This window comes from Macrosteles quadrilineatus, unplaced genomic scaffold (assembly GCF_028750875.1).
Source record: "Macrosteles quadrilineatus isolate MER2022 unplaced genomic scaffold, UCM_ALF_1.0 Scaffold_60__1_contigs__length_738512, whole genome shotgun sequence".
In the NCBI taxonomy this organism is placed as follows: Eukaryota; Metazoa; Arthropoda; class Insecta; order Hemiptera; family Cicadellidae; genus Macrosteles; species Macrosteles quadrilineatus.
Window position 1 is genome coordinate 255,484 of NW_026542653.1, and position 27,673 is coordinate 283,156.

The 27,673-nt window shown below is 32.8% G+C and overlaps 1 protein-coding gene across 1 annotated transcript; it reads right to left on the bottom strand.

Moving 5' to 3' along the window:
• Nucleotides 1-10,420: 10,420 nt before the first annotated feature.
• On the bottom strand, nucleotides 10,421-25,736 carry LOC128981956 (uncharacterized). The gene is made up of 2 exons (XM_054400958.1): nucleotides 25,614-25,736; nucleotides 10,421-11,206 (listed from the first exon to the last, which is right to left on the bottom strand). The coding sequence occupies exons 1-2, from the start codon at nucleotides 25,629-25,631 to the stop codon at nucleotides 10,523-10,525; spliced, it is 702 nt and encodes a 233-aa protein (XP_054256933.1). The 5' UTR covers nucleotides 25,632-25,736; the 3' UTR covers nucleotides 10,421-10,522.
• Nucleotides 25,737-27,673: the final 1,937 nt, after the last annotated feature.

Genomic DNA, 27,673 nt, shown 5'->3' on the forward strand with positions numbered 1-27,673 from the left:
TCTCTTCAGACCTTTTTTAAGAGCTTAAAAAAACAAATAATTTAGTATATAAAAGTATTTTTGTTCGATTATTAGTAACGGAGAAAATTTAAAAAATTGTAAATTTAAAATTCCCATGTTATTCTTATGGAGAATATTGACAAATGTTGTAGTTTGCTTGTTTATGAATATATTTTGATAAAACTTGGCAAATTTATTTATTTTGTACTAAGCTATCAATATTTTACTCAAAAACACACTTTATTAGTTTCCTTGTAGCAGCAAACCTAGGTGCTCGTTAAACCTAATGTTATTAAAATATATTTAACTGAAAATCAATTCAGACAAATGGAAATTCGCTTAGTCGGCAGGTTTGATGCGGCGGGGGTATTTACTAACTCCACCACCACTGTCCTTTTAAGACCCAGGTTTTTCCTCTGTAACCAGTAACCGTAAAACCACTTCAATATACTATTTTTTAAGCTCTTCAAAATAGTTTATAAGGAAATTAGGACATTTTATGTTTTGAGGGTCAAAAATGAGAAAAACAAATTTTTACCCCCATAAACCCCCGTTCCCATAATCCGATCCACCAAAATAAAATTGTAACTTTATACTTTACTAAATATAATTTATTCTTGAATGGCGACCAAACGAATGTAGGTATTTTAAGCCAGTTTATGCAGGAAATCAGAAAGTTCTTAAGTAAAAAATAATGTGAAAAAATGGCATTGCCATTAACAAAAATGACTGAAATTTGTAAACGTTGGTGACAAAGTGCGGTACCATGCAGGCTGCATTGTCAAAGACGAAGGTAACATGGTCAACCTAATGTGGCTATGAGTGGGAAACATTTGTAGAATACATTAAAAAAACAAGATTAGATTTTGAAAAATAATAAAATATTTACAAGAAAATGTTGATTATATCGAACTGTTATCACGGCCACCTTTACCTTCAGGCCACGGCCTTCGAAGTGGCAACATCGCAAGTCGCAAGTAGTGTCATAGATTAAACATACTCCTCAAGTATGTTTAATCTATGGTAGTGTTGTAACAGCCGTTTTGTTAAAGGCAGCCAATACAGTAGTATAATTGTGTATATTTACTTTCTCCCCCTATACCATAGTATTATGGAGAACTTATTGTTTTCGTCAAAATTTTCGAGTTTGAGTTTTGAGTGGATATATCCGTTTTGGGCCCCCCTGGACCCAAAAAAGCGGTTTCCGAAGTGATGTCTGAGAGCTATAGGGACTACACCTGTGGTCCGATTTCGATTAAATTTGGTGTGTGCATGGTATCTACAGATATTTTTTTATTTTTTCGAAATTTTTATTTTTAATGTTGATTTTAACATAAAAACTCATAAAATAACGGAAAATAGGGTTTTCTCAAAAATGGCCCAAACGAGTTTTATACAGCTTTAAATGTTGTAGCCCTTTAAATTCTGAACCAAATGGTAAGACTCCAATTTCTGTAAAAAATACGGTTCAAAAGTTATTGTAAATTATGTTATTTTCACATAAAAAACCATAAAATAACAAAAAATAGGATTTTAGAAAAAACCGGTTTTGATTTAACTTAGTATATGTTATGGCTCTAAAAATGTTGGAAAGTTTTTTTGAAATTTTGATTTTAATGGGTTTTTCCCATAAAATTACAGAAAAATCGGCTTTTCTCGAAAATGGCCCAAACGATTTTCTAAAAGTCTGTTATAGTCCTTTAAATTCTGAAAAAAATTTTACAAATCCCATTTCCATAAAAATGACGGTTCAAAATTTATTGTAGTTTATGTTATTTTCCCATAGAAAAAAAAAACATAAAATAACACACAAAAAATTGGATTTTTGGAGAAAATCTGGTTTTAATCAAAATTAATATGTTATGGTCCTTATAATTCTAAAAAAATAGTACAACACCCCATTGCTATAACAATTATTATGGTTCAAAGTTATTGACACTTTTGCGATTTTTAACCATAAAATATAATATTTACTCTCACCGCTTATCCATGATAAAGGTTGTTGACAAGCTTATGGGAGAAAGTATAAAATGTCAGAATGCTGGTACCGTTTATTTAAGAATACGAAATCTTTGTTACTTACTGGTCTATGAAAATGCTGACTCCACTTTAAAAGTACAAAATTAGATTTTCAATTTAAATATTGTTTTGGATTTAAACTCTATATGTTTTATTTTCAATCTTTTAAGAAATTGATGCTAATAAATTAAAATTTCTATGAATAATACGCGAATTAATGAGTTGGTGTCACCTGTCTGCCATGTTATCTTATGGGCATTTTATTTATTTATTTTCTTGCAACGTTGCCTCGGCCTGGAGTTAAAGGTGGCCATGACTGTTTTGAACATCGTGAGTATTTCCATGAGTTACACAATCGTTGTGTTGACTCTTTTAAACTCGTCGGAATTTATTACTGTTATTCGTTTTTTAATAACTCCTGTAATACTTTAATTGCAATTGCTCGATTTCGAGAAAATGTACACTAGTGATTGATAATTATTGATGATGCAATACTGATTAAAATTGGATACTTGAGTAGATATCCCATCTATGTTACAAAACTAAAATAGTTTTCATTTAAAGATAACCTCTCAAAGGCTGTAGGGGCCCTATTTTTGAAATGGTTGACTGTTGAGTTGAGTGTTGAGTCCAGCGAGCACATAATAATAATAATAATAATAGAGAGGACACGGCGTTTAACCAAATGCACTGAAAGTGTGGCCAAATCCGCCATCTTGGTCCGTCATACAGCCTGAATCCAAGACCCGTGAGCTCAGTTCGCATTAAAAACCCCGCGACAAATACACGATCATAAACAACATTAATAGTTGACAAAAAATTCTGAAATTTTGCACACTTGTAGATATGATACTGAGGAAATAGTTATTTGTGCAACTAGTGAGAAAAGTGAGCAATTGACTCACTCGAGAGAAATCCTTACTCGGAATCGTTTCTCGAGTGAGGCAATTGTACTTTGAACTCGAGTTGCACATTATACTTTTCCTACAGTTACCATAAAACAAATAAATTTGTGAAGAAACATAACCTATTTTTACACAGAAGTGAACTTTTAATATAATAGTTAATGTGAAGTGACAAGTACAACAGTACAACAGCTGACCAGCTGATTTACAGCCAGTGCTACCAACATATTTCGCGCGCATACGACGTTGCCTGCATGTTACGTGCTCACTATTTCGTGCCTTCACGTTGCAAATCTGGAGTGAGACAAAGTAATTAGAGTGAGACAATGTTAACATTGTCTCACTGATGAGCGAATTGGCCACTTTGCTTTCTCAAATCAGTGAGAGAACATGTACATTGTTAGGTAACTGTAGGAAAACGATGGTGTTAATATAAAATTATTAGTTATGATAGTAATTGAGTTATAAATATGTTTAATACTTAAGTAGTTTAATTTTTCAGATTCAGACATGAAAAAGTTGTATTGCGAGGATTTTTTTATTTTTTGGCCAGAGAGATTTCGTCAGCGGGAAAGTTGTGGATAAATAACCAAATTTAACTATCAGATTCACCGAAAACTTTTATCATGTTCGGTTTTCTAAAAAATCAGGTACAAAAGAGATCCATTGCCGCTGCTCCGCGCCACGCCCGCTGCGCCGCCGGGCCGTCGTCTATACATTTAGCGCGCAGTAATGTTTTATACTGTTGTACTGTAATATTGTATATTTTTTTTAAGAAATTTTCAATTATACTGACTATGTAGAATTTTCAACCGTTTAGCACAACTTTTTAAGGATTAATTAGCTTTCAATATGATCCAAGATAAACTAAACATAATTCTGTAAGTTAAATTAAACGTCCCTAATATATTTGTAAAATTACACTCAATTTATTGTCCCAGAAAAATTACAGTTTTATTGAGATGTTGCCTGATTTTATTTTTGTGAAGACTTTCGTTACTTATTTTACAGTAGTAGCGAACTCTAATATTGAAATATTTTTGAGCAATAATTTTAATTAGGTACTAAACAAAACTGATTTTTGTCCATATTGTTTTATATCCTGAGAAATATGTACTATTTGGAAACAAATTTACTCCTACACATTGTCCAAGTACTTTGTTCGTCAAGTCCTCAATTACATTGTTTTCCTTTACACTAATATCATTAACTTTATATTTACACTATTCTCATCAAGCATAGCAGACGACTAGCGCGCTGCACACGCCGGGACTACTGTCGGGGAAATAAAAATGTGCTTGAGTTTGAGCCTAAATATCTCAGATATGAATAATCCAATTTTGTTGAAAAAAAAATTAAATATAAGCTGGTTTAAATACATTTTACGTGGTAGCAATAAAAAAAAAATCCGTTTAGCATAAAAATGTATATTGTTGAAAGATCCTAAAAAGTACCGGGTTTTAAGAAACTCTGCAATAACACTGAAGTTTAAAACTTAATTCTAAACAAACCACTAAGTTATAATAATAATAATAGAGAGGACACGGCGTTCCACAGGGCTCGATAGTCGGTCCACTGTTTTTCCTGATTTATATCAACAGCCTACCAGAATCATTCAACGGCAACATAAATTGTATATTATTTGCAGATGACACAACCATAGTAGTACCCACTAACCATCATATTGACAATAGTAACCTAGTAAACTCAACAATTGACAGCGCAACCACTACGTGCAATTCTATGAAACTTAACATCAACAAAGCTAAGACTGTCCTCGTAAACTTTACTCCTAACAACAAAAACGAATCTGGTGGCAATTGGCATGACCTCAGCATACCCCTATCGCGCTCAACAAAGTTCCTCGGAATATATGTCGATCAACATCTCAGCTGGCAGGACCACGTTGACTACCTCTGTGGAAAACTATCTTCTGCACACCACGTTGTTCGAAGAATTAGAGCCATCGCCAATGAAACTACAGCATTAATAGCCTACCACTCCCTCTTTTGTTCACATTTGCGTTATGGGATTGCTGCGTGGGGATCCACAGCGGACAGGAACATGGAACGCATCCTCACCATCCAAAAGAAGACCATAAGGACAATCTTTCAACTGCCAAATCATGAACACTGCAAGCCGATCTTCAGAGAACACAAAATCCTTACAGTTATATCCCTGTACCTGTTGGAATCCATCACACTTGCAAAACAATCGACACCTACCCTGAGATCAGAACAACATTCATACAACCTCCGCAACACACATAACATAGACCTGTCACAACATCGATTGCAGAAATTCAACAATAGTCCTCACTACTCTGGCTCTTACTTCTTCAATTTATTACCACCACAACTCAAAACCATCAAAAAACCTGTCACCTTCAATAGTAAACTAAAACAATACTTAACAGATAGGCCATACTACACAGTCTTCGAATTTATTGTGGAGCACACTTTCCAACACCTGAGACGTGAATAGGCCTACAAACCCATCATTCCCCTGAAGTTTGATCAGGAAGAAGTTTGACGATTCCCCGATCCCTGGATTGTGGAGAAGACACCGGATGGTAAATGGTACTAAGCCAATCTTTCTGAAATTTGTATGGCTTATTGGTAGATTTATTGTTAACAGTTCCATGCATTTTAAAATTTTTACTCACGATAGTTTTTATGCTGATATTTATTTTTAAAACGTATGCTAACAACGTTAATAATACGCTAAAAATTTCGTTCAAAATACCATCGTGTTTGTCGTGACACAAGAAATAACACCAATATGACAGATTAATAATGCGAACAAAGGTGTTTTTTAAACAGATATATATTTGTAAACAAAAATTTCTCCCGCAACTGGCAGGCCGATTGGCTCAGTGGGTTGTTTACAATTAAATTTTAAACTTCAGTGTTATTGCAGAGTTTCTTAAAACCCGGCACTTTTAGGATCTTTCAACAATATACATTTTTATGCTAAACGGATTTTTTTATTGCTACCACGTAAAATGTATTTAAACCAGCTTATATTTAATTTTTGTTTCAACAAAATTGGATTATTCATCTCTGAGATATTTAGGCTCAAACTCGAGTGCACATATTTATTTCCCCGACAGGTAGGCTAGCGCCGCCATCTACAATAGCCGTAGAGCAAGATAGCAGTGCAGTTCAAGGTTGGGTTCTAATGGTTTTGGGAAACTACTGAAAAATTATTTGGTGGAAGGTGAGTTTTACAGTACCGAAGAATTCCTGTCTGCCTGATCTCATTCAACATGGCATTTTTATTTGACTTATTTGTTTAAATCTTTAGAATAAAATAGATTTAACTATTTAAATAATTTTTCGTTTTGATTTAAATGCTACTATACCATTATAATGTATTTGACGATTGAGATGTACATTGTATAATTTGTACTTAATTCATGAATAAAATATGTCTATGTCTATGTCTATCTTTGTCCGTTTCGCCGGCTAGTAAGACTGCCACGCTCCTGCGCTCCGAGTAGCGCTTCTATTTTGTTATGTGTTCGCTGGTTGAGTAATTCTATTTCCAATCGTTTCGTATTTTTGAAACGGTTGACGGTGGACTTATCCAACCAAAACTACTCAACACCTATCGAGCTCTTGAGTGGAGGTTGACTGCGTTTTCTTCTTCCTCTCTTTCGGCAAAAAATTGCTCTTTTTGAGTCAAGGCCATTGCTTTAATTTACTAAAATTGCGATGTAGAGGTCATATTTGTTGTCAATGTCTTACTTAGCACCCAATACTTTATGCGATTGTTTCTGTAGAACAATTGCATTTTAATTTTATTTACAGTCTCAATACTAGACTATTTAATTAAATTAAGCGTTTACCTCCTCATTGAGATTAGCTGATCCAGATTTTAGAGTAAGAAGAGGTAAAATTGAAGATCACAAGAACTCTGCATTGTGATTGGTTTAAAATGACGTCATCTGAATTTTGTGCGGTCGTATGCCCTACATTTCCAAAACGAGTCACTGCACTCAACTAGTGATCCTAACTCACTTCCAAACTGTTGGATTTCAAAAATACCAAATCCTGTTGTTGGTTGAGTTGAGTGTTGACTCAACTGTCAACCATTTCAAAAATAGGGCCCCTGTTTCCAATTTAATTTGCTAATGGAAACAAGCAGCTGTTTAGTAGCCTAAGTGATTCAATAGTTTTGTCTATTACGATTGTGTTAGTATACATTATACTACAGTATTAATATGTCTAACTATATACAATAAAGCAACAATTAACTACAATCGATTAAACAATCGATACATTATGCTGTTTCGATTACAATCAAAATATCCAACTGAGCTTACAACCGCTTACAACAGCTGATTTTTACTCCTAGGGGCTAAAAACGCTTTTTACTCTAGAGTAGAAAAATGCAATCTTTTAACCGCAACGCAACGGCTGTTTTTGCTGCAGTAAGACGCAATAGTTATTTGTGTAACTAGTGGGCAAAGTGGCACTCAAAGTGGCAAAGTGGGATCATTCCTCTTTAAACATTGCTCTCGTGTGCAGCAAAGGCCTTTTGCACTCGTGTTACACATTATATTTTTCCTACAGTCACTATAAAGCATATAAATAATTCGTCTTTCAAACACTATACAACACGTTTTTAGGTTCAGCTGGCAACACAAATAGGTGCCCTAGAGAAAGTAGTACCCGGTCCGTATCACTCCGCTATTTTTCCTCGGCAAGAAATGTGCTCCGCGACTTGAGAATATAGTTCCGTATGTTTTTGTAATTTGAAGTGGTTTCAGCGCCTAAAAAAATGCTTTAAAGGTATTTTCTTGTTTATTAAGATCGTAGGAATGTTTTAAAAACGTTTAAAAGAAAAGTCCAGAAAGTTCAGAAATACCGAAACTATAAACACAAAATGACAGGTTAAATCGTAGTTATAATAGTCAATCAGCTGCTCATAGTATTATTATCTTTAAGTGTTGCCAACCTATTTCCAAGCGTACACGGATTACTTGCATAATATATAACCACGCTGTTTTGTGTTGTTTCGTTGGAATCCTGATGTGCGCCAAAGTGTAAACCGTACGGCAAAGTATAAACCGTACGACAAAGTATAAATATGCAGCAATTAGCAGCTTTCTGTACTATAAACAGTACAAGGAAGCCAACTTTGTCGGCTGACTGTAGGAAAATGATGTTTTCTACATAATGTTTTGTTTGCTGACATCAGTTGGCATAGCTCACAGGATGTCTTTCGATATGTTTGAGTTGGTAAAATAGAGTGTGTATTCGACAGAAATTAGTACTGTGCTGTACTTTAATTACATCACACTACATCAGCACAACCGGTCGGTGGCTCGCATCAATACAGCGTTTTTGAATGAAATACTGGTGACAAGAGGATGGGAGTTGTATCAAAGTCAAAGATTATATGCAATCAGCATTTACGAATATATCAAAGTTAACGTTATAACATATGAGTTGAAAAGTGTAATCGATTTTCAGTATTGATATTGTTTAAATCAGAGTACACATTTACAGGCTGACAGTATGGGCGCTAATTTAATTTCTGTGCTAATTTATTTTATCAAAACATAGAGTTTACATCCACTGAATACAATGTTTACAATGCAATGTTCATCTAGAGAAAAAGCTCTCAAATCCTTATAGAGATATTAAACTACAAGGCAAAGACTTTGCCCTCCTTATCACCAATAAAACCACACCTCCTATTTGGTATGGACTAATGCACTCAACGTAAGAACTGTCCCAACTTGCTTTATTGACTATTTACTTTTTTTATCACTGCTATTCAAGGATAAAGTTCAAGAAGTATAATAATCTTTGTTTGACTCTATTTAGTTACATTATCTCAAGGACAAGTTATCCTAAAATAAACTAGAGAATTATTTTTGACTAGCATGGTAATATGTTTGGTTGCAATTTCTGTAGATTTTACCCTGTTTACGATTTTGTTACATTACATAAGAAATAACCCAAAAACCATTTACTGTCTTTACTGAGAGTAGCAACTTCCTAAGTACGTAAATCCATTATGGTGGGATAAAATGTAAAATTGTATATAGTATAATGTTAAAACATGTTAAATATTATCGCAGATCAAGATTTCTACAGTTTTGTGTTAGGTGTGAAATATTCCAGGAACCGCTGATATCATCTCATTTACAATAGATCACTTGACTTGTATGGTAAAACTTAAAACAAAATTAGTCTAATACCGCACAAAACTGGGGTTTTTAGTGATCGTTTTTATTACCAATGGATGTAGACACGTTTCAAGTTATTAAAAACCTTCTCATGCATGTAGAAAATACATATAAGTGGTTTCATCATAATCTGTTTTGTCGTTTTCCCGGAGAAGAGAGCGTAAAATGCCATCTTTGGGTGATACATACGGACAGAAAGACAGACAGACAGACAGAAATTAAGATAACACGCGTTTCGGTTTTCCTATCGTATCAAATGAAATAACCGAAACAGTTATGATTCTACGCAATGTACACACAAAACTCTAATTTTATTTATAATAAGCGGGCAATAATTAAGTTAACTGCAATCGATTAAAAAAACGTTACAAACTTGAGATACATTAAATTATTTACAATCTAAATTTACAACTGAGTTGACAACAGCTGATTTTTACTTCCTATGGGCTAAAAACGAGGGGGTAAAAATGCTACTTTAGACCCGCAACGCATGCTTGAAAACGGCTGTTTTTGCTGCAGTATTACGAAAATATGGATTGTGCATACTTTGTGATGATACATATTGTTTAAATGACTAATAAACTATTGGTTACCATTCTTTTAATAAATAAGTTTTATTGTAGCCGTTAAAACCGTCTAAGTTGAATAGCCTAATTATATAAACTACGTTAGATATCATTTAGTGTATAATCAATGTGATAGCTCAAACAATAGACTTTTCAGACGGTTAATTTGTATTCGTATTGGGCTTTACGCCCCGTTGCGCTTATGGTTTTGTTTAAGGAGCGATGGTGTATCTCATAACAGTACATATTTAGAGACAGACAACCAACACAGCAAACTTGTATTTCTTTGACTTTTTGGACATTTTCAAGTAATTAATTGATGTTAATTTGAATGCGTATGACATAAAAAGAAACCTTCTGACCAATGGCCTTCATTTTATGAATAAAAACTGAAAACTTTAACCACAGATCCACGTTTAATATTTCCAACTCCCTACACTAAAAGAAATATTTTCAAAGCCATGTCTATTTTCCGTAAGTATGGATGTGTACATTTACAAAACGATAGAATACCCACAACTGTGGTCCAATTTTAATTTAATTACCACCAGGCGTAATTTTGATTTCACTTTTAGCAGTTATTTTCCCGTAAATAACCCCCTTTCCATTTCATAAAAACAATTGAAAAATTTTAACATGTTTTTAAAGAAGCGTAAAAAGTATGTGTCTGTTGGCTGCTACCGTCATTATTGTTGTAGAACAGGCAAATCGAAAATCAGAGTCGGGTTCCATAGTATTTACTTTTCAGAAATATTATTGAACATAATTTTATCCGAAAGTTTTCTAATCTTGATTTCTTCCTTATGGAGTATCTGTTTCATTGAGTATGGTTACTTAGATTCGTCTTTGTCCGCGGATTCATCCGTTCCGGTCGTTCTGTCCTTATCTGTAGGTGTTTCTGTTTCTGAGGTTTTACCAATTTCTGTTGGTTTGGCTGACTCTTCCCCGTCTATGGGATTGCACGGCAAGTTTATTTTAACAAGTACAACGTGATGACTTTGTAATGTATTATGTACCTTAAATGTACCCCATCCATTAATGCAGTGATTGGTCTTATCTTCTATCTCTATCACACCATCCTTCCACGCTTTTGTAACCATTTCTCTCAACTTGTTAATACATTCTTCCAACTCTCCTTTCTTCTTATCTTTGAGTTTTTCCTTATTCTCCTTCCTCATTTGTGAGACTGTGTGTTTTGCGACTTCAAGTGCTTTATCCACATGTCCCGGATTTCTTATTTCTTCACACTCGTCGTGAGTAGTTACAATGTCGTTCCTGATTTTGAAATTGTCTATTGAGCCCTTAACGGAGCCAGTGACTGACGAAAGCGCCTCTTTTGTAGAAGTGGCGAATGAGGAAATCGTCTCTTTTGGAGAAGTGGCGATTGAGGAAATCGTCTCTTTTGTAGAAGTGGCGAGTGAGGAAATCGTCTCTTTTGGAGAAGTGGCGATTGAGGAAATCGTCTCTTTTGGATACGCTTGCTCACTCGGATCAAACCATATGAAAGATGCTACCTGTGAAAGAAATGGAGTAAATTAAACCAGTAGTTGATTGCATGTTTTATAATTCCAAAAACGTATAGCCTTTAGTTATATTTATTTTATGAATTACCACTGGGTGATGACAACAAGATCCTAATCATTCCGAATAACTCTTTGTAAATCTTACAATAATCTTTATATACTTTTAAAAGTCAAATACTACTAACTTACTCAAGAAACTGCAAGCCATAAAAACTCAGGAATTGGCTTGGAGGTTGCAATTAACCTCTAGGTGTGCAGTAAAATAATTAGTTTCTTAATTAGAAGTTAGAATAAGAAGTGTTTTCGATAAATTCCATCTGGTATCTGCCCCAGTGGCTTTTAAAGTTCCCATGTTATCGTTATGGATAAAATATTTGTTTAGATTTGAACACATGAATACTTTTGAATGTGCTCTAAGGGAACAACTGGTTTTATTTTACTACTAGCTGGCCCGACAGACGTCGTCCTGTCTTAATGTGGTTTTATGTCAAATGCTTGTTCATTTTCAAGATCCTGGTTGAAGTTTGTTCGCTACGCTCAATCACCTTTAGGTGGAGCTCGTTCGCTGCGCTCACTTGCCTTCAAGTTAGCTCGTTCGCTACGCTAACTCGCCTCCAGGTTGAAGATCGTTCGCTACGCTCACTCACAAATTAGCTGTTCTCATAAATTTAAAAAAAAAAATCGTGCTGCACCCTGTTATCAAACTTATCAACTTTTTAATGCTACTGAACATCACAGAATCAAATTGCTAAGTTGAACCAGCTGTTAAGATTCTATAATTCCATTTAAATATGAGTACTCATAAGCCTAACATGGGAATCTCCTGAGCTACTGGGGCGGAGCCCTTTAGACGGATCTGCACCAAACTTCACACAAACCATCCTTGAATAATGCTTAATAATGCCTGAAAGTTTCATTACAATCTGTCGAGCGGTTTCGCAGTCCTTAAAGGACAAACAAACAAACATACATACAAACAAACATACATTGGATTTTATATATATAGATGTGAAATGAAAATATTTACATTATTTTTATGGTTTGAAATTTAAAAACGTGTGTTTTACTGCATCAATTTTTTTATATTTACAACAATTTGAAAAAATCGAGATGTAGGTTCTACCACACCAAAACATTTTAAGCAAAACATGAGCAAAACATTTTTCCTACAGTCATCCGACAAAGTGGATTTTCTTGCACAGATTATAGTACAAAAAGCCTTACTTTGGCACACAGTTTTTACTTTGGCTCACAATTTTTACTTTTGCGCACGGTTTTTACTTTGGTGCACTGGTGCACACCAGTATTCCAACCTAACAACACAAAAAAGCGTGCTTTTATTATGCACGTAATCCGTGTACGCTTGAAAATAAGTTGGCAACACATAAACATATTACGACTACGATCAGCTGGTACAAAGTTTCCCATTTTGTTCAATGTTTGGATTTAACCTAACATAAAAACGTGTTGTACTGCCTTTGAAAGACTTATTATTTATACGATTTATAGTAGGCCCCCTAACTGTAGGAAAAGTATAATGTATGACACGAGTACAAAATGCATTTTAGTAGATATAATACCAGAATATGACCCCACTTTCGGCGTTTTAGAGGCACTTTTAGGGCACTTTTTATAGGGGAAAAATGAGAAAAAAATGGAAGAGCTTTTTTTGGCCACTTTTTTTAAAGACCCAGCTCTTGACCTATACACCCCTATATAAATTTTATACTTTTGTTAATACTAAAAATCACGTCTGGAAATGGTGAGCTTTTTTTGGCCACTTTTTTAAAGACCTGGATCTCGTCCAATACAAGCCTATATAAATGTTCAAACTCCATTAAAATTTCAAATCCACATCCATTCCCATGTATATTTTCAAAATCATGTGAGGTTTGTGCGCGAACTCGGGCATGCTCCCGGCTCATGATGTGCTCCCTTGGACATCCTTAGTGGAAATCCATGAGTTCTGGCTACTTGGGAACCCAAGCCATTTGACATACAACGAATCACCCTTTCTCCTAATTACCTTCTCTACCAAATACATGTCCTTATACTTGGTCTTTAACAACTCCTCTGTATAGAAGCCTCCCCTGATTATATTGCCATTTTCATCTTTCAAGATATAAGTCACAGGCTTTGTATTCTTAACTTCTGCTATTGTAAATAGTTCCCCTGTCCAATTTGGAGTATAACCTTTACTAAAAACATGTTTATACTTGGAAATCCTTACGCTATCACCTACCTTATATCTTGGCTTTTTAACTTGCACTACTTTAGAAGTCAACCTCTCATGCACATATTTACTATTCTTAACATTCACTTGGTTAGGCTTCATTCCTATAGATCTATGCACTTTATTATTATATTTTCGAATTAACTTTGGAAGTAAATCCAACCATTTATAACTCCCCTGAGCACTAAATTCTCTATATAACCAATTCTTTAAAGTTCTCTGAAACCTCTCCACAATTGCAGCCTTAGTTGTAGAAAATGTGTGATAGTGATTAATATTTAATTTTTTCATTAGTTTGCTAAAATATTGATTAAAAAATTCTTTTCCATTGTCAGATTGAATGTTTTTAACCCCCTTTGGTAGAATGGTTTTAATGGCTTCTGTAACCACTAACCCTGTCTTATTCTTTAGTGGAGCAGCATAAGCTTTTTTAGAAAATGTATCTATTAAAGTTAAAATATATTTATTGCCAGAATTTTCTCTAGCATAGTTTTGCATATCAATTAAATCTATTTGTACGGTTTCATTTATACCTAATACTTTGAAAGACCTTCTAATGAAATTCTTTCTTGCAGGCTTATGAAGCTCGTATGCAATTTCATTCATTTTTTATAACATCATCCTTTCCTGTAACTCTAAATACATCACCATTAGCCCCAATCAATAGATTATCTTCCATTCTTTTAAATACATAGTTTTCTGGTATATATGGTCTATTATCTATATACTTAAATCCACTCAAAGATGTGGGGTCAGCAACTAATAAATCAGGATTATATTCCATCAAATTAAAATTTTTTTCTCCATATACAAATTTTGATCCATCGTAATGCATAGATTGTGACATTAGACAAATATCATCCAAATGTTCCCCCTCTGGTAGATTTCTTATAAATTGTTTTTTGGCATCCCAACATTTTTCTTTTTTATCAAAAGTTATAGTCTGTTCTTTTATAACACAGTCAGTGTCATCAATGGCAGGTTTAACACGTACTAACCTTTTACTATTAAAACTCCAATAGCCTGCTTCCATTTTTGGAACTTGTGAAACATTCACAGCATCTTTACTATCTGTACCTTCCATCAAATTACTAATTTTCTGTTTCTTTGCATTCCAAACACCATTCTCTGATTCTAAAAATTCATAATTATTATCGTCTTGTACAAATTTACCATCTTCTTTTCGTATTAAAGTCTGTTGTAAAGTGGGCACATCATCTAAACTTTCACCCTTTTCCACATTAGTAATTTTCCGTTTCTTAGCATTCCAAATACCATTCTCTGATTCTAAAAATTCATAATTATTATTGTCTTGTACAAATGTACCACCATCTGTTCGTATTAAAGTCTGTTGTAAAGTGGGCACATCATCTAAACTTTCACCCTTTTCCACATTAGTAATTTTCTGTTTTTTAGCATTCCAATTTTTATTCTTAGATTCTAAAAACACATATTTAGTTCTACCTTGTAAGAAGACATCACCTTTTCTAGTTAATGTCTGTCCCAAAGTTGATACATCATCTACAAACTCCCCATCTTTAACGTTACCAATTTTACGGTTTAAACCATTCCAACTATCGTCTTGTAAATTTAAAGTAGGTTCACTACTAGCCCTGGGTTCTGCAGGCTTATTATATGGATTATATAAACGATAAAATTTATCTATAAACATATTTTTATTTAGTAAATAATTCCACTTTCTCTCAATTCCTCAATAATGGAATCTATTTCATTATCCACTCCTGAGTTACCAGCTTGGCGACTTAGCCAAAGAAGTCTTAACCTATCTACAAGCTCATTAGGATCATCCCAATAAATATAGTCTATTTTATTACCAGTCACTTGTCTCAAACCTTCACCAACAGATTTAAATAGAGGTTTAATTATATTAAGATATTTAGTATGTCTATTACTTGAAATTGGTGCACCATCTTTGTAACTCTTTAAATGTCCATTTGTAGCTTCCAAAATCTCTTTATAATTTTGCAAATCAGCCTGAGTATAGTTCTCAGGTTCTTTTAACGTTAACAATTCCCATAAACCTTTTGTCCCCTTGTAGGTTTTATTTGCAATTGTAACATCATCATTGGCAATGTCAACTTCCTTATTTCCAATAAAAAATTTATTTGCTTCTCGTCTAATACCATATGTAGTGTCTGTCATACTACTTTTACTGAGGTAATTTCCTAAATAGTCTGATGCTAAAAGACCAAAATCTAATTTCTGTGGGGTGGATTGCTGTAATGGTTGCAATCTTGGTATTATTGGTATTCTAGATGGAGTCATTGGGAGAATCTCCATTCGAGGCCTCTCTGTTTTGGCGATTTTTTTTAATTCTTGTAATGGCTCTATTAAAGGTTGGAATGTTTGAAACCTCTCTTCAGCCTCTAGAAACTTGCCACGTTTTAAAGCTCTATATTTCTCTCGTATTTGATTTGCAGAGTCAACCAATTCTTGTTGAATGTTTTTCATCTTTTATTTACATTTTATTTATCTCATTTGACAAAGGATTGTACTCAAACACTTTATCATGTATTATTAAACAATATGCAGATGTATTTGCTGGTACATTTTCTGCAGTTTCAATCTCTAATTTAATATCAACAATTCCTTCCTTCACTGTTTCGTTCTGTCTAGAACAGTCTATTACAATTAGTGGATATTTCTTCATAAACTCAGCCCTACTAATCATAGGATCTGGGATAGTATTATAGTAAGTCTCTCTAAACCTCATAAACATCTCATAAGCTTTAGAGACATCTCCATTTTCAAAGTCGAGATTTAAATCACTATAAGGATAATATTCAGAGTTTAGAAATACTTTGAGATTTTTTAACTTACAGTGATCAAATTCATCAGTTCTTTTTCGTGCACTATTATCCCTAGCTGTTTGGAAACCAAATATAATATACCTAGGCTTCTCCAAACTTGAAGATGTCTTTACTGACCATGTATGTCTTGTAGTATTGGGATATGATGGAAGTTCATGCAACTCTAAGCTTCTAAATGCAATTTGCAAATTTTTATTTTGCAATAACATCTTTTGTAATTGTAACTTCTCCCCATCTGATGGTATTACATGTGGCATCACCCATTGAATTGAGTTAAGTATAATTTTGGGAATCATATCAGCAGTACCACTGGCTGGAGCACTAGTGGTTGTTAATATACAATTCAAATCATTTTTGGATCTTTTCAACACCAATTCTTGTTTGACATTTACTAATACCTTATTAAAATCCTCAAATACACCCATTAACAGTTCTAATGGCAAACAAGTACTAAACTTGCCACTTTTATGGAACTCTTTTAAATTCGTGTCAGAATCAAATGCCACATTTGACAATTTAGTTGTTTTATTGTAAGAGCTCAATATTTTCATAAGACTAGAAATTCCTGGGTTTCTTACAATGTCTATTTCTTTACCTGCGACTTCATATCTAATTTCATCAAATAAGAATGCAAATGCATTATTTATAAAATGACCTTTATCATGATTTTCAATTTCTCCCTTAATATACAGATAACTCCTACATGGGAGAGTTAGCAAATCTTGATTATTAATACATATTCGAATTTCATCAGAATTATTTATTGCTAAAGTGTTATGGGGAACATAGGAGTGATTTGTAATTTTAACCACACTATCGTCGAATTGGGATTTCCCTGTAACGTCTAGAAAATCTTCCATTTTTATTAATAGAAAATTTTAACTTTAGTCCTATTGATCGTAGGAACCTAGCATTTTGTATACTTATAGATAAATTCTTATAAATTCTCATATCTTTTTTATATGACAAGTAATTGTAGTTTCTTCTCCATTAAAGTCAATTGTCTTGTCATGCTGATCGGCAAATGTAATACTGACAACATCTAAACTTCTCTTATTTACAGGAAAATATATAATATTTCTTGGAACTTCAATAATTTTGTAGCCAGGAGGAGCTTCTGGATAAAAGCTATGTATGGTGTGTGATTTGTTTCCATTTAAATAGGACCCGTTTGCAATATTACATTTTACTCTAATCACATTTACATTATTAATGTTTATTTTATTTGTAGATTCAAACTGTACACCAGGAGTAGAAACACCTTTAAATCCCAATAAAACAGACCCTAAACATGGTTTTGTAAAATCAAACACGTGGCTAGAAAGTAATGTCGCTTTCATAGTTTTATTATTAGCTGTAAGGAAAAAGTCTGGGATTTGCTTTTGAATTTCCTTTGCAAGCTCAACCACCTCATATGTTCCTTCAGAAATTTCTATTGTAACTGGAGCTTTGTGGTCATAATAGAAAACATCATCACCTTCTCCAATGGTTAATTTGTTGCCTTTAAGTTTATTTAATTTTGGAATAAGCCCTTTGAATAAAAGTTTGACTTTAGTATTAATTAATGCTTCTCCATTTTTATGTATTATAACTTTAAGTTTACCATCTAATAACTGGTTTAAATCATCAACTAAGATCCCTCCCTTTGGTAATGTTTTTTTCTCTACTTTGTAATATGTTAAAGTATTTAGAGGTTTTTTCACATTAAATATAGAATTATAACTTTGAAAATCAACTAATCCAATTACATAATCATCATTTAATTCTATGGGAGGAAAGAACACTGACTTTAGCTCTGGCTCTGTACCCGAAAATGTTATAGTAAATGAATCCATTTTTATAAACAAAAATTTTTTATGAATGATAAACATAAAATTCCACAAATAGAACTATTTAAATCTTGTATTTGATCGGTTGTATAGAATATTTTATGTCCCTCAAAATATTTAATTACTTCTTTTGGAGGTTGGATTCCAAATGGGTCAAAATAAATTACAATATCTTTATTTTTACGATATGCTGTCCAATGTGTGCCAGATGAACTGTCTAAATTAACTATTCCGCACTCTTTTACTTTTGGTGTTAGATTTTTTAGCTCGTTTTTTAGGTACACCCCCCGGAAGTGAGGCACGTCTTTTGCGGCCTCTAACAGCTGGTAGTTGTCCATCTTTTTTATTAAATTTTAATCCCATTCCCATTTTTGCTTTTGCCTTCATCAAATTTGTCACCGCATAAGCTGCAGCTCTTTCAGCAAGATTTGCGTCATTCGCCGTTACTCTAGTCCAAGCTAAGTCTGCTAATCTCATGTCTGCTTTGTTCCGAGCAGCGGTATCGGGATTATTCATGTAGAATATGTCATGCTCTTTACAATAAGAGTCTAACTTATTTTTTGGAGGTACATTTTTGGCTAGATTTTGACGTATATTCGTTCCAGGTCCACAGTACCGATATGATGGTATGTGAAGTGGAAATGGAAGATTATTTATAAGAGTATTCAATAGCCCTCGACCCCTGTAAGGCTTTAAGAATAAACCTTTGCCTTTTTTACATGTTTTCTTATTATCATTTTTCACCATTTTTATTATATAAAAAATGTCTTTTATTCAACAAAAACATAAATTTAAAATAGTACATACTAAGGAAAATATACCAAAGAAGTTGGGTCTATTTCCTACCAATATTCGATGTGTTATTTGTGGTCCAAGTGGAAGTGGGAAGACGGTTGTAATTTACAATTTAATTGTAAGAAAGGAAGGATTAAAATTTACAAACTTATATTTAATATCTAAATCTTTAGAACAAGAAAAATATAAAAAAATAATTGAAATATTTAGTTTGTGTGACGAAGTGAAATTACACACGTTTACTGACTGTGAAATCACACCAAATGATGTCGAATCACAGTCAGTTGTTGTATTTGATGACATAAATAGTCCAAATATTACACAATTTTTCTCAATGGGTCGACATAAAAATATTAACTGTTTTTACTTGTGTCAATCTTACAGCAAAGTACACAAACATTTACGTGATAATGTAAATTTCCTAATATTATTCAAACAAGATGATTTAAATTTAAAACATGTATATCACAATCATGTTGGTAATGATTTTTCATTTAACCAATTTAGAAATCTCTGTCATCAATGTTGGGATAAAACTAAATATGGCTTTTTTGTAATAGACAAAGAAAGGTTAAAGAATAATGGCAAATATAGATTTATGTTTGATCAATTTTATAATGACCAAGTGCAAGAGTATTGATACCATCTTCCAGAATAAACCTCTTGTCATCGTCAAACGATAGTACTTTCTTATTCATAGTTAAGGTTTGAAGATGATGATTTGTAGATTTAATTCTTGTCACATTCTCATAGTAATCTTGCCCAGTGGCAAGACAGTTCAAATAATGTTGATGTCTAAGGAGATGTTTAACTGTAGCACCATCAGCTCCTTTAGCTTTCTTCACCTCTAAAGCTTGTTTGTCTTCTTCATATAACCATTTTAGAGGAATATAAGAATATAACTTTGGTCTTAAACCACAATATTCATACATAATATGACCATCTAATTCGTCTTTGAACTTGCCTGTGACTTTTTTATTTTTATCAGAGTATAAGAAATGGTCTTTACTATATCCAGAGGTATCAAAATAGTGCAAGTCACTTTCTATTTCCTTGTAAAAGTCCTCTGTAACTATAGAATACATTAAAGAATCTGTATCAGTCATAAGAAATCTTTTGTTCTTAAATTTTGACATATAATTATAGTGGAAATCATACATTATTACTTTACTAATATCCAAAATGGTCATTCCCAAATATATCGGCTTATTAAACTTTACAACTAATTTATTTAAATGTATAGCATGTAAATTGTTATCGAACTTTTTGCTACAGTCAAACCTTGGATTAGTGACATATTTTGTTAATAGTGACTCATCCTTGAGATATATATCACGAAACTTGCGTTGGTTCATAATTGTTCGACCAAAGAGACTATTATTTAACAATTTGTAAAAGTCTTTTTCAAAATCATTTTTAGCACATTTGCGTTTTTCAATATTAAAATTAATATAGGGTGCAAGCCATTTTGATTGTCTAAATTTTAAAATTCTATAGTATTTTGTAGCAACCAAACCTAATTCCTCATATTTTTGTAATGCTTTATAATGTAAAATATATTTAGTTTTGTCATTTAAATTAGGTATTAATTTGCCATTCATTTTCTCAGGTGCTAATGGATAGTCATTATGTAAATCATGTAAGCTTTTATCGTATTTTAAATCAACTTCTAAGATATATCCAAACTCATCATTTTGATTGTTTTTGTAGTCTATCTCATTCGTCCAACGAAATCCATCCACGGGTAGTGTCTCACACATAGCTGTGGAGTATAGCGAGTTACAATCTAAATATATTAAATACACACTTTCTTGATTGGGATCATAATGTTTGCCCATATATCTATTATTGGCTTTAGCGTAACGTGTAGAAATCATACTGACTCCTCCTCTGATTGCACTTTCTATGAACAAATGCATGTCAATATCTTGAAATAATTGTAATTTTATACCAGTCATTCTAAGACAAGCTTCCCATGTTAGTCCTGGAAGTGAATACATATGTACGGGGTCAAGTTTGTAATCCTTTAAACACAGGTCTCTAAATGTCTCAAACACATCAGCCAGTAGCAATACATCTGTTTTAAGATATAAATCATGATATTCTTGTAAATTATGTATATTAAAATGGGTCCAGACATTTTTAGCATGTTCATATTCGATGGGAGAGATATGTTCTTTAGTTAAAGTACTGTAAAATTTTTCAATTGGAGGTAGAGACTCTGCAAACTTATCTGGTCCTGTCATATATTCATAGGGAAATACGCCTTTGCGTTGTAGTAGTGGATTGTCTATGAATCTAAATGTATTTAAATTGGAAGCTAATTTGTATAATGGAAGGGACAGAAAGTTATAGGAATCTAAAAATACTAAATCATCAACAGAGAATGAAATGTACTTTTCCATATCTTTGGCTATGCAATTTAATTTACGATTAAACTTTCCCAAGTGTTGCATAATTAAATGTCCATCGTAATTTTTTAAGTTATGAAAGAATACTGGTATTTTCTTTGTTACTTTATAGTTTAAATTGCAATCATTGTGGGCAGCTCCACGGTATTGGCCATTTGAATGACAATGTTCCCGTACCCTATCAAAATATAGAGGCTTTTCACAAATATGACAATGTGTTGAGTTTTGGAAAGATGCCTCTTGCTCAGGAGTCATTACAAGGGGGATATATATTGCCATTTGATTTTTAATGAAGTCATAAGTCTCAAACAACCTTTCGAAAAACACATCCATAACATTTTCGCCACTATATAACTCTTCAGAAATAATCTTAGAATCTTTTACTACGACAAATGCAAATCCAGATGGAGTATGGTTGTTAGAGTTTATAAAGCACTCAAAATCAGCATAAATTACAAATGGGGCTTTAAGTTGATATTTATAATTTTTAAATTGTAATGTATCTTGTTTAGACATTTCCACTCGTTGGACATCAAAGTTTTTACAATATGTTATATGACACTCCAATTTATCTTTGGTGTAAAAATGTTGTAAACAAAACTTGCAAAAATGCTTTTTACTGTTATCTTTTGTTGACCGTAGCATTAACCTATTAAAATCACGAATTAAACAGTAATGTGATTTACGACCTTGTTGTAATAATAATAGATCTATATGAGTGTTACTATTCAGTTTGGTTCTTCTTAATGGATATATAAATTTTTGGTCTTCAACTCCAAATACATTAACACTTATATTATTCTTTCTTTCAAATTGATCTATGTCAGATATTTTTACGGGATATTTTATATTTGTCATGTTCAACTTACCTACGTAGGGTGCATAGTTAGAGACTCTATTAGCATGTTTAGCATTCCTTGGATGTAAAGCTGCTAAAATTGACCAAAGGAAGCATTTATTATCAACATTCTTTATATTTAAAACTGCTTTTGTCAATTTAATACTTTTTGGTGTGGGAATGTATGACTTTGGAGTTAGGGGCTTATACTTGTAAACGTGCAACTGCCAATATTTAGTATGGTCATAAATCCATCCACTGCCTTCGGCTTGATATTTGTGTATGGAAGCGTCAATCTTTAAAAGGGCATTTTCAATTTGAGGCTTTAAATCTCTCTTCTCAATGGTTAAGGTAGTAAGGCTTCTAAAATCTGCAATACATTCTTTCTCATTAACTAATTTTCCATTTTGATCTATTGTATATTTTATAAATTTGATTCTCCTTACTAAAGTCCATTTTATTGGTAGAGGACAAGACTGAAGAGTACTTTTAAGTTCAGTTTTAATCGATTCACCAACAAATTTAATCATTGTATATGGACATTTGTTACAAGAATTTACATGTCTTTTAAAATGACCAACAACATTTCTTTTACAGAAATTACAAGTCTTATGAGTTTGTAATATATGAGATTTTAGAGCCATGTTATTATCACAGATTATATCACAAACTTTGCACAGTTTCACCTTCATTTTATGTATTACCTTGTAGTGGCGAATCAGGTTGCTTTTTTTGGAGAGCGATGCAAAACAATGTTGACATGTAGTCTTCATTTTTATATATGTAATTAAAAAATAGGTTGGAATCTTCTATATAGTAGAAATTACATTTTGACAATTTCAATTAATGAGAAATAATAATTTGAATTAGAATTTTATATTTTAATATTCAAAACAATTTCATACAATAAGATTTAGCAATTGTAATTTTCTAAATCAAAACTAAATCCAAAAACTTAAATAAAAAATACTTTTTAGCAATTCAGATTGCTGAGTCTACATATATACAGAGTGAGTGTTACCTATTTTAAAGGAGACTTGACAAAATTATATAGTGAATATAATTCGGCTAAGTTTTTAAATAATAACTTGTGCACACTTTTGACTCAAAGTCCCCCGGTGCATGAAGTTTGGCTAAGTTTTTAAATAATAACTTGTACACACTTTTAACTCAAAGTCCCCCGGTGCATGAAGTTTGGCTAAGTTTTTAAATAATAACTTGTGCACACTTTTGACTCAAAGTCCCCCCCCCGTGAGTGAATTTGGCTAAGTTTTTAAATAATAACTTGTACACACTTTTAACTCAAAGTCCCCCGGTGCATGAAGTTTGGCTAAGTTTTTAAATAATAACTTGTGCACAATTTTGACTCACTTAAAAATAGTAATAACAAAATAAGTTATTTTTTTGGATAGAGAAGCAGCACACAGTTGACATGTAACTAAAAAAACAAAGTTAGCATCTTCTATATGATAGAAATTACATTTTAGACAATTTCAATTAATGGAAAATAATAATTTAAATCAGAATTTTAAATTTTAATATTCAAAACAATTTCATACAATAAAATTTGGCAATTGCAATTTTTTAAATCAAAACTAAATCCAAAATCTTAAGTAAAAATACTTTTTAGCAATTCAGAATGCTGAGTCTACATATATACAGAGTGAGTGTTAGTTATAGAGAAGACTATGTTACCTATGTTAAAAGGAACTCGACAAAATTATATAGTGAGTATAATTCGGCTAAGTTTTTAAATAATAACTTGTGCAAACTTTTGACTCAAAGTCATGAGTGAATTTGGCTAAGTTTTTTAAAATAGACTTATATACATTTTAAGTTCCTTAGTGACTGTTCAAAATACTCTAAGTGTTTAAAAATAGACTTATATACATTTTTTACAAGTTCCTTAGTGACTCAATTCGGCTAAGTTTTGAAAAATGGACTCGGGAAATTAGCTACACTCCTAAGTTAAAAGAAATACAGAGTAGGCCTATGAGTACAAGCATCAATTACGTCACCAATTGATCCCATGACCCGACACGCGACAACATATTACAATAGTCTAGCTTAGATGTCAAAGACTTACCAAAACAAGAAGATCCAGGTGGAAGAGTTAGTGATGATTCCGTAGAATGCCCCCCTTATATACCACAAAATTGTCTAAATTAATTTAGAACTTAACAATGGAAATTGAACAAACTGAAATTGAACAATTGAATAATTGAGGTCAATCAATCAAACATATTTGGTAATTGTCTAAACCTGCCCCAGACAGACTGGCGCCAGACAGGCAGAGAATGTTGACAATTGGTTTTGATTGGGGTCATTAGGTTACACTCACAGTCATTCATTTGAGTCAGGCATAGTTTACACATAGCCATAAGCATGCCCGAGTTCGCGCACAAACCTCACATGATTTTGAAAATATACATGGGAATGGATGTGGATTTGAAATTTTAATAGAATTTGAACATTTATATAGGCTTGTATTGGACGAGATCCAGGTCTTTAAAAAAGTGGCCAAAAAATGAGCCATATTCCAGACGTGATTTTTAGTATTAACAAAAGTATAAAATTTATATAGGGGTGTATAGGTCAAGAGCTGGGTCTTTAAAAAAAGTGGCCAAAAAAAGCTCTTCCATTTTTTTCTCATTTTTCCCCTATAAAAAGTGCCCTAAAAGTGCCTCTAAAACGCCGAAAGTGGGGTCATATTCTGGTATTATATCTACTCATTTTGTCTATGACTAAACGTTTTAAAGAATATTTATATTTATTTGTGTTTATTAGATACATATTACTGTTAAATGTTTTCAAGGTTAATTTTCAAGATCATGAATGAAACACGGAAGACCTCCGAAGAGAATACACATAATTTGAAAGGGAGAGAAGCTACAATCGATCGACAGGAAACAAATTTTACCTCTTGGTCTACAACCAAGCCAGTTCCAACCAGCTCATACATCTCACCAAATGTCTCCAAAACCTCGGCCAAGTTGCGCATCGAAGAATAAAAGGAGATAAATAATTTCAGATCTTATGGCCGTGCAAAATTATGAACAACAGACAGATTATCTTGAGCAGGAGTGTCAAGTCAGTGTTTTTGGTTAATATTAAAATTAAATGTTATTACTCAAGTCAAGTCAATTTCTTACGGTACTGTAAAAATAATCTAAATGCTAAACTATGAAGTGGGTGACATTAGACACACAAACGATTAAATCTCAGCGATTAAATGTTTTTGGTTTGTAATAAAAAAAATTTTGTAAATGAAAAAAAGTGTCTGATCATGGTATTATTTTAACTACTAAACGGAATTAACCACAACCAAGCAAGGCTTGGTCCCCCGGTACTACGTTTCTAACTTTTATCATTCGGTGGTATTATTGTAGATACCGTTTAGTTCGAAAAAATACAGTAACATGATATTTCACAAATAGAAAAAAATATTATATCATACTCACCAAAACCACAAGGCGCATTTTGTTGAAAAAGACTGTGAACTCTATGATACTTTACAGAACGTATTGGAATGGTAAAATGGTTTAGTTAATGTCACCAAAAATGCTACACCGCATCAACACTCATGAGCATTTAAGTGTAGAATGATGGATGAGATGTCATGAAACAAATTATACCACAGCTTGTGCAACATCTGTTATTCGTGTACTTCACCACTAACATGATGAGACTGGAATTTACAAAAACAATCCAAGTCACTTCAAACAGTTTTGTTTTCTCCATAAAACATTTAAGTTTCTGGAGAAATTCAACTATTGCGGGTTGAATTGTGTGAACCATAAAATAACTCAACATTATACTTTGTAGTCATATTCATTGGACAAATAAAAGTATTATATGAAGGGGTAGATTTTTTTTTAGTTTCTGGTGATATTTTTTTAATACTTTCTTTTTATGTCTAATGTTTTCTGTTTACATTTTAGGTAAATTTTGCTCAAAATATTGCTCGAACATCGACAATATACCATGAATTTGCTCACCATATTGCCAGTATCACAACAATACTAGGAGTACGCTCTGTAGTCACGTAGGAGAATACTTTTTTATTTCGATGTCCCTAAAGGTCAAAAACACTATCGTTCAAATATATATATATACGTCCGTAAACGCAATACTGAGTAATTTTTGTCTGATTTTGATGAAATTTTGATTAAAGATGTAGGGCAGGATAAACTTGAATGAGTTCGCGAACCAGCATGAACGGGGTTTAATATGGGGGCTTTCATGGGGTAAAAATTGGGTTTCCTAATTTTTGACCCTCAAATAATAAAATCTTCCAATTTCTATCCAAACCAGTTTAAAGAGCTAAAACCCCAAATAATTTAGTATATCGAAGTGTTTTTTCGGTTGTTGGTTAAGGAGAAAAATTCAAAAAATATTGTCTAAATTTAAAATTCCCATGTTATTCTTATGGAAAATAAGCGATAAACTGTCATAGTTTGCCTGTTTATGGTTATGATGAAAATTGACTAAAATTTATTTATTTTATACTAAGCTATTACAGGGATATTTTACTAAAAACACACTTTAGGACCCTCCCTGTAGCAGCAAAGCTAGGTAGGCTTATTTGTTAAACTTAATGATAGATGTCATCCCCCAGGGTGGTGATAACAGGTCAATGACTCGGTCAAGCCTAACAACCCTGAGCAAGATGATGGTATGCTAATTTATGAAGCTAGAAGCTAGAAGCAAAGATAAAACCATAGATAAGGGACTATGTTTTATCATGATAAACATACTCCTAGAAGCTGCTGTTATGCTCACCAGGTTTGCCACCAAACTTGTAAAATTGTGACAAACTTATTGTACGTGGGGGCATGGGGGGGGGGCATGTCATACCCCTGCCACGGCCACCTACCCTGCGCGCGTGGTTAGGGTTGATATAGTATGCTTGCCTTCGGCTCAAAGTACCTACATTCACATGGTCGCCATTTCAAAGAAAATTATTAAAGTATTAAAGTTAACCACTAAATGGTACTACTAATCAGTGTAAGATCTAGTATAACTTAACTATTGACTTTTGCATAGTGCAAGTAAATTCTCATCCAATTGTAAAACTAGCTTATTTTATGTTTGGTTCGGTTACGGCTCATATAGCCTAGTTTAAGGGGAGTCACTACTGAAAAATTACCAATTTTGTAAAAAAAACATGATTTTTTTTGTTATTTTTTTATTTTGTTCTATGGTTAAAGTTTCAGAAAAACAAAAAATTTGGTATAATATATATTTTTATCACTGTGAAAAAAATATTTGAAGTGAAGCGTGCACACCTCTTTTGGGACATCAACTAGGCCTAGTATAAACTTCAAACCGCTGTTTTCCGCGACTTTAAATTCTTGTTATATATAAGTTCTTATAACTTTTTAACTATTACAGCTATATGAATGAAATTTTTACCACACATTGTTTATACTATAAATCAACTTTATGTGCATGGATATTGTAATTGGGTAAATAAAAGTACATGAAAACAAATTTATTACCTATAACTTTTCTAAAACTT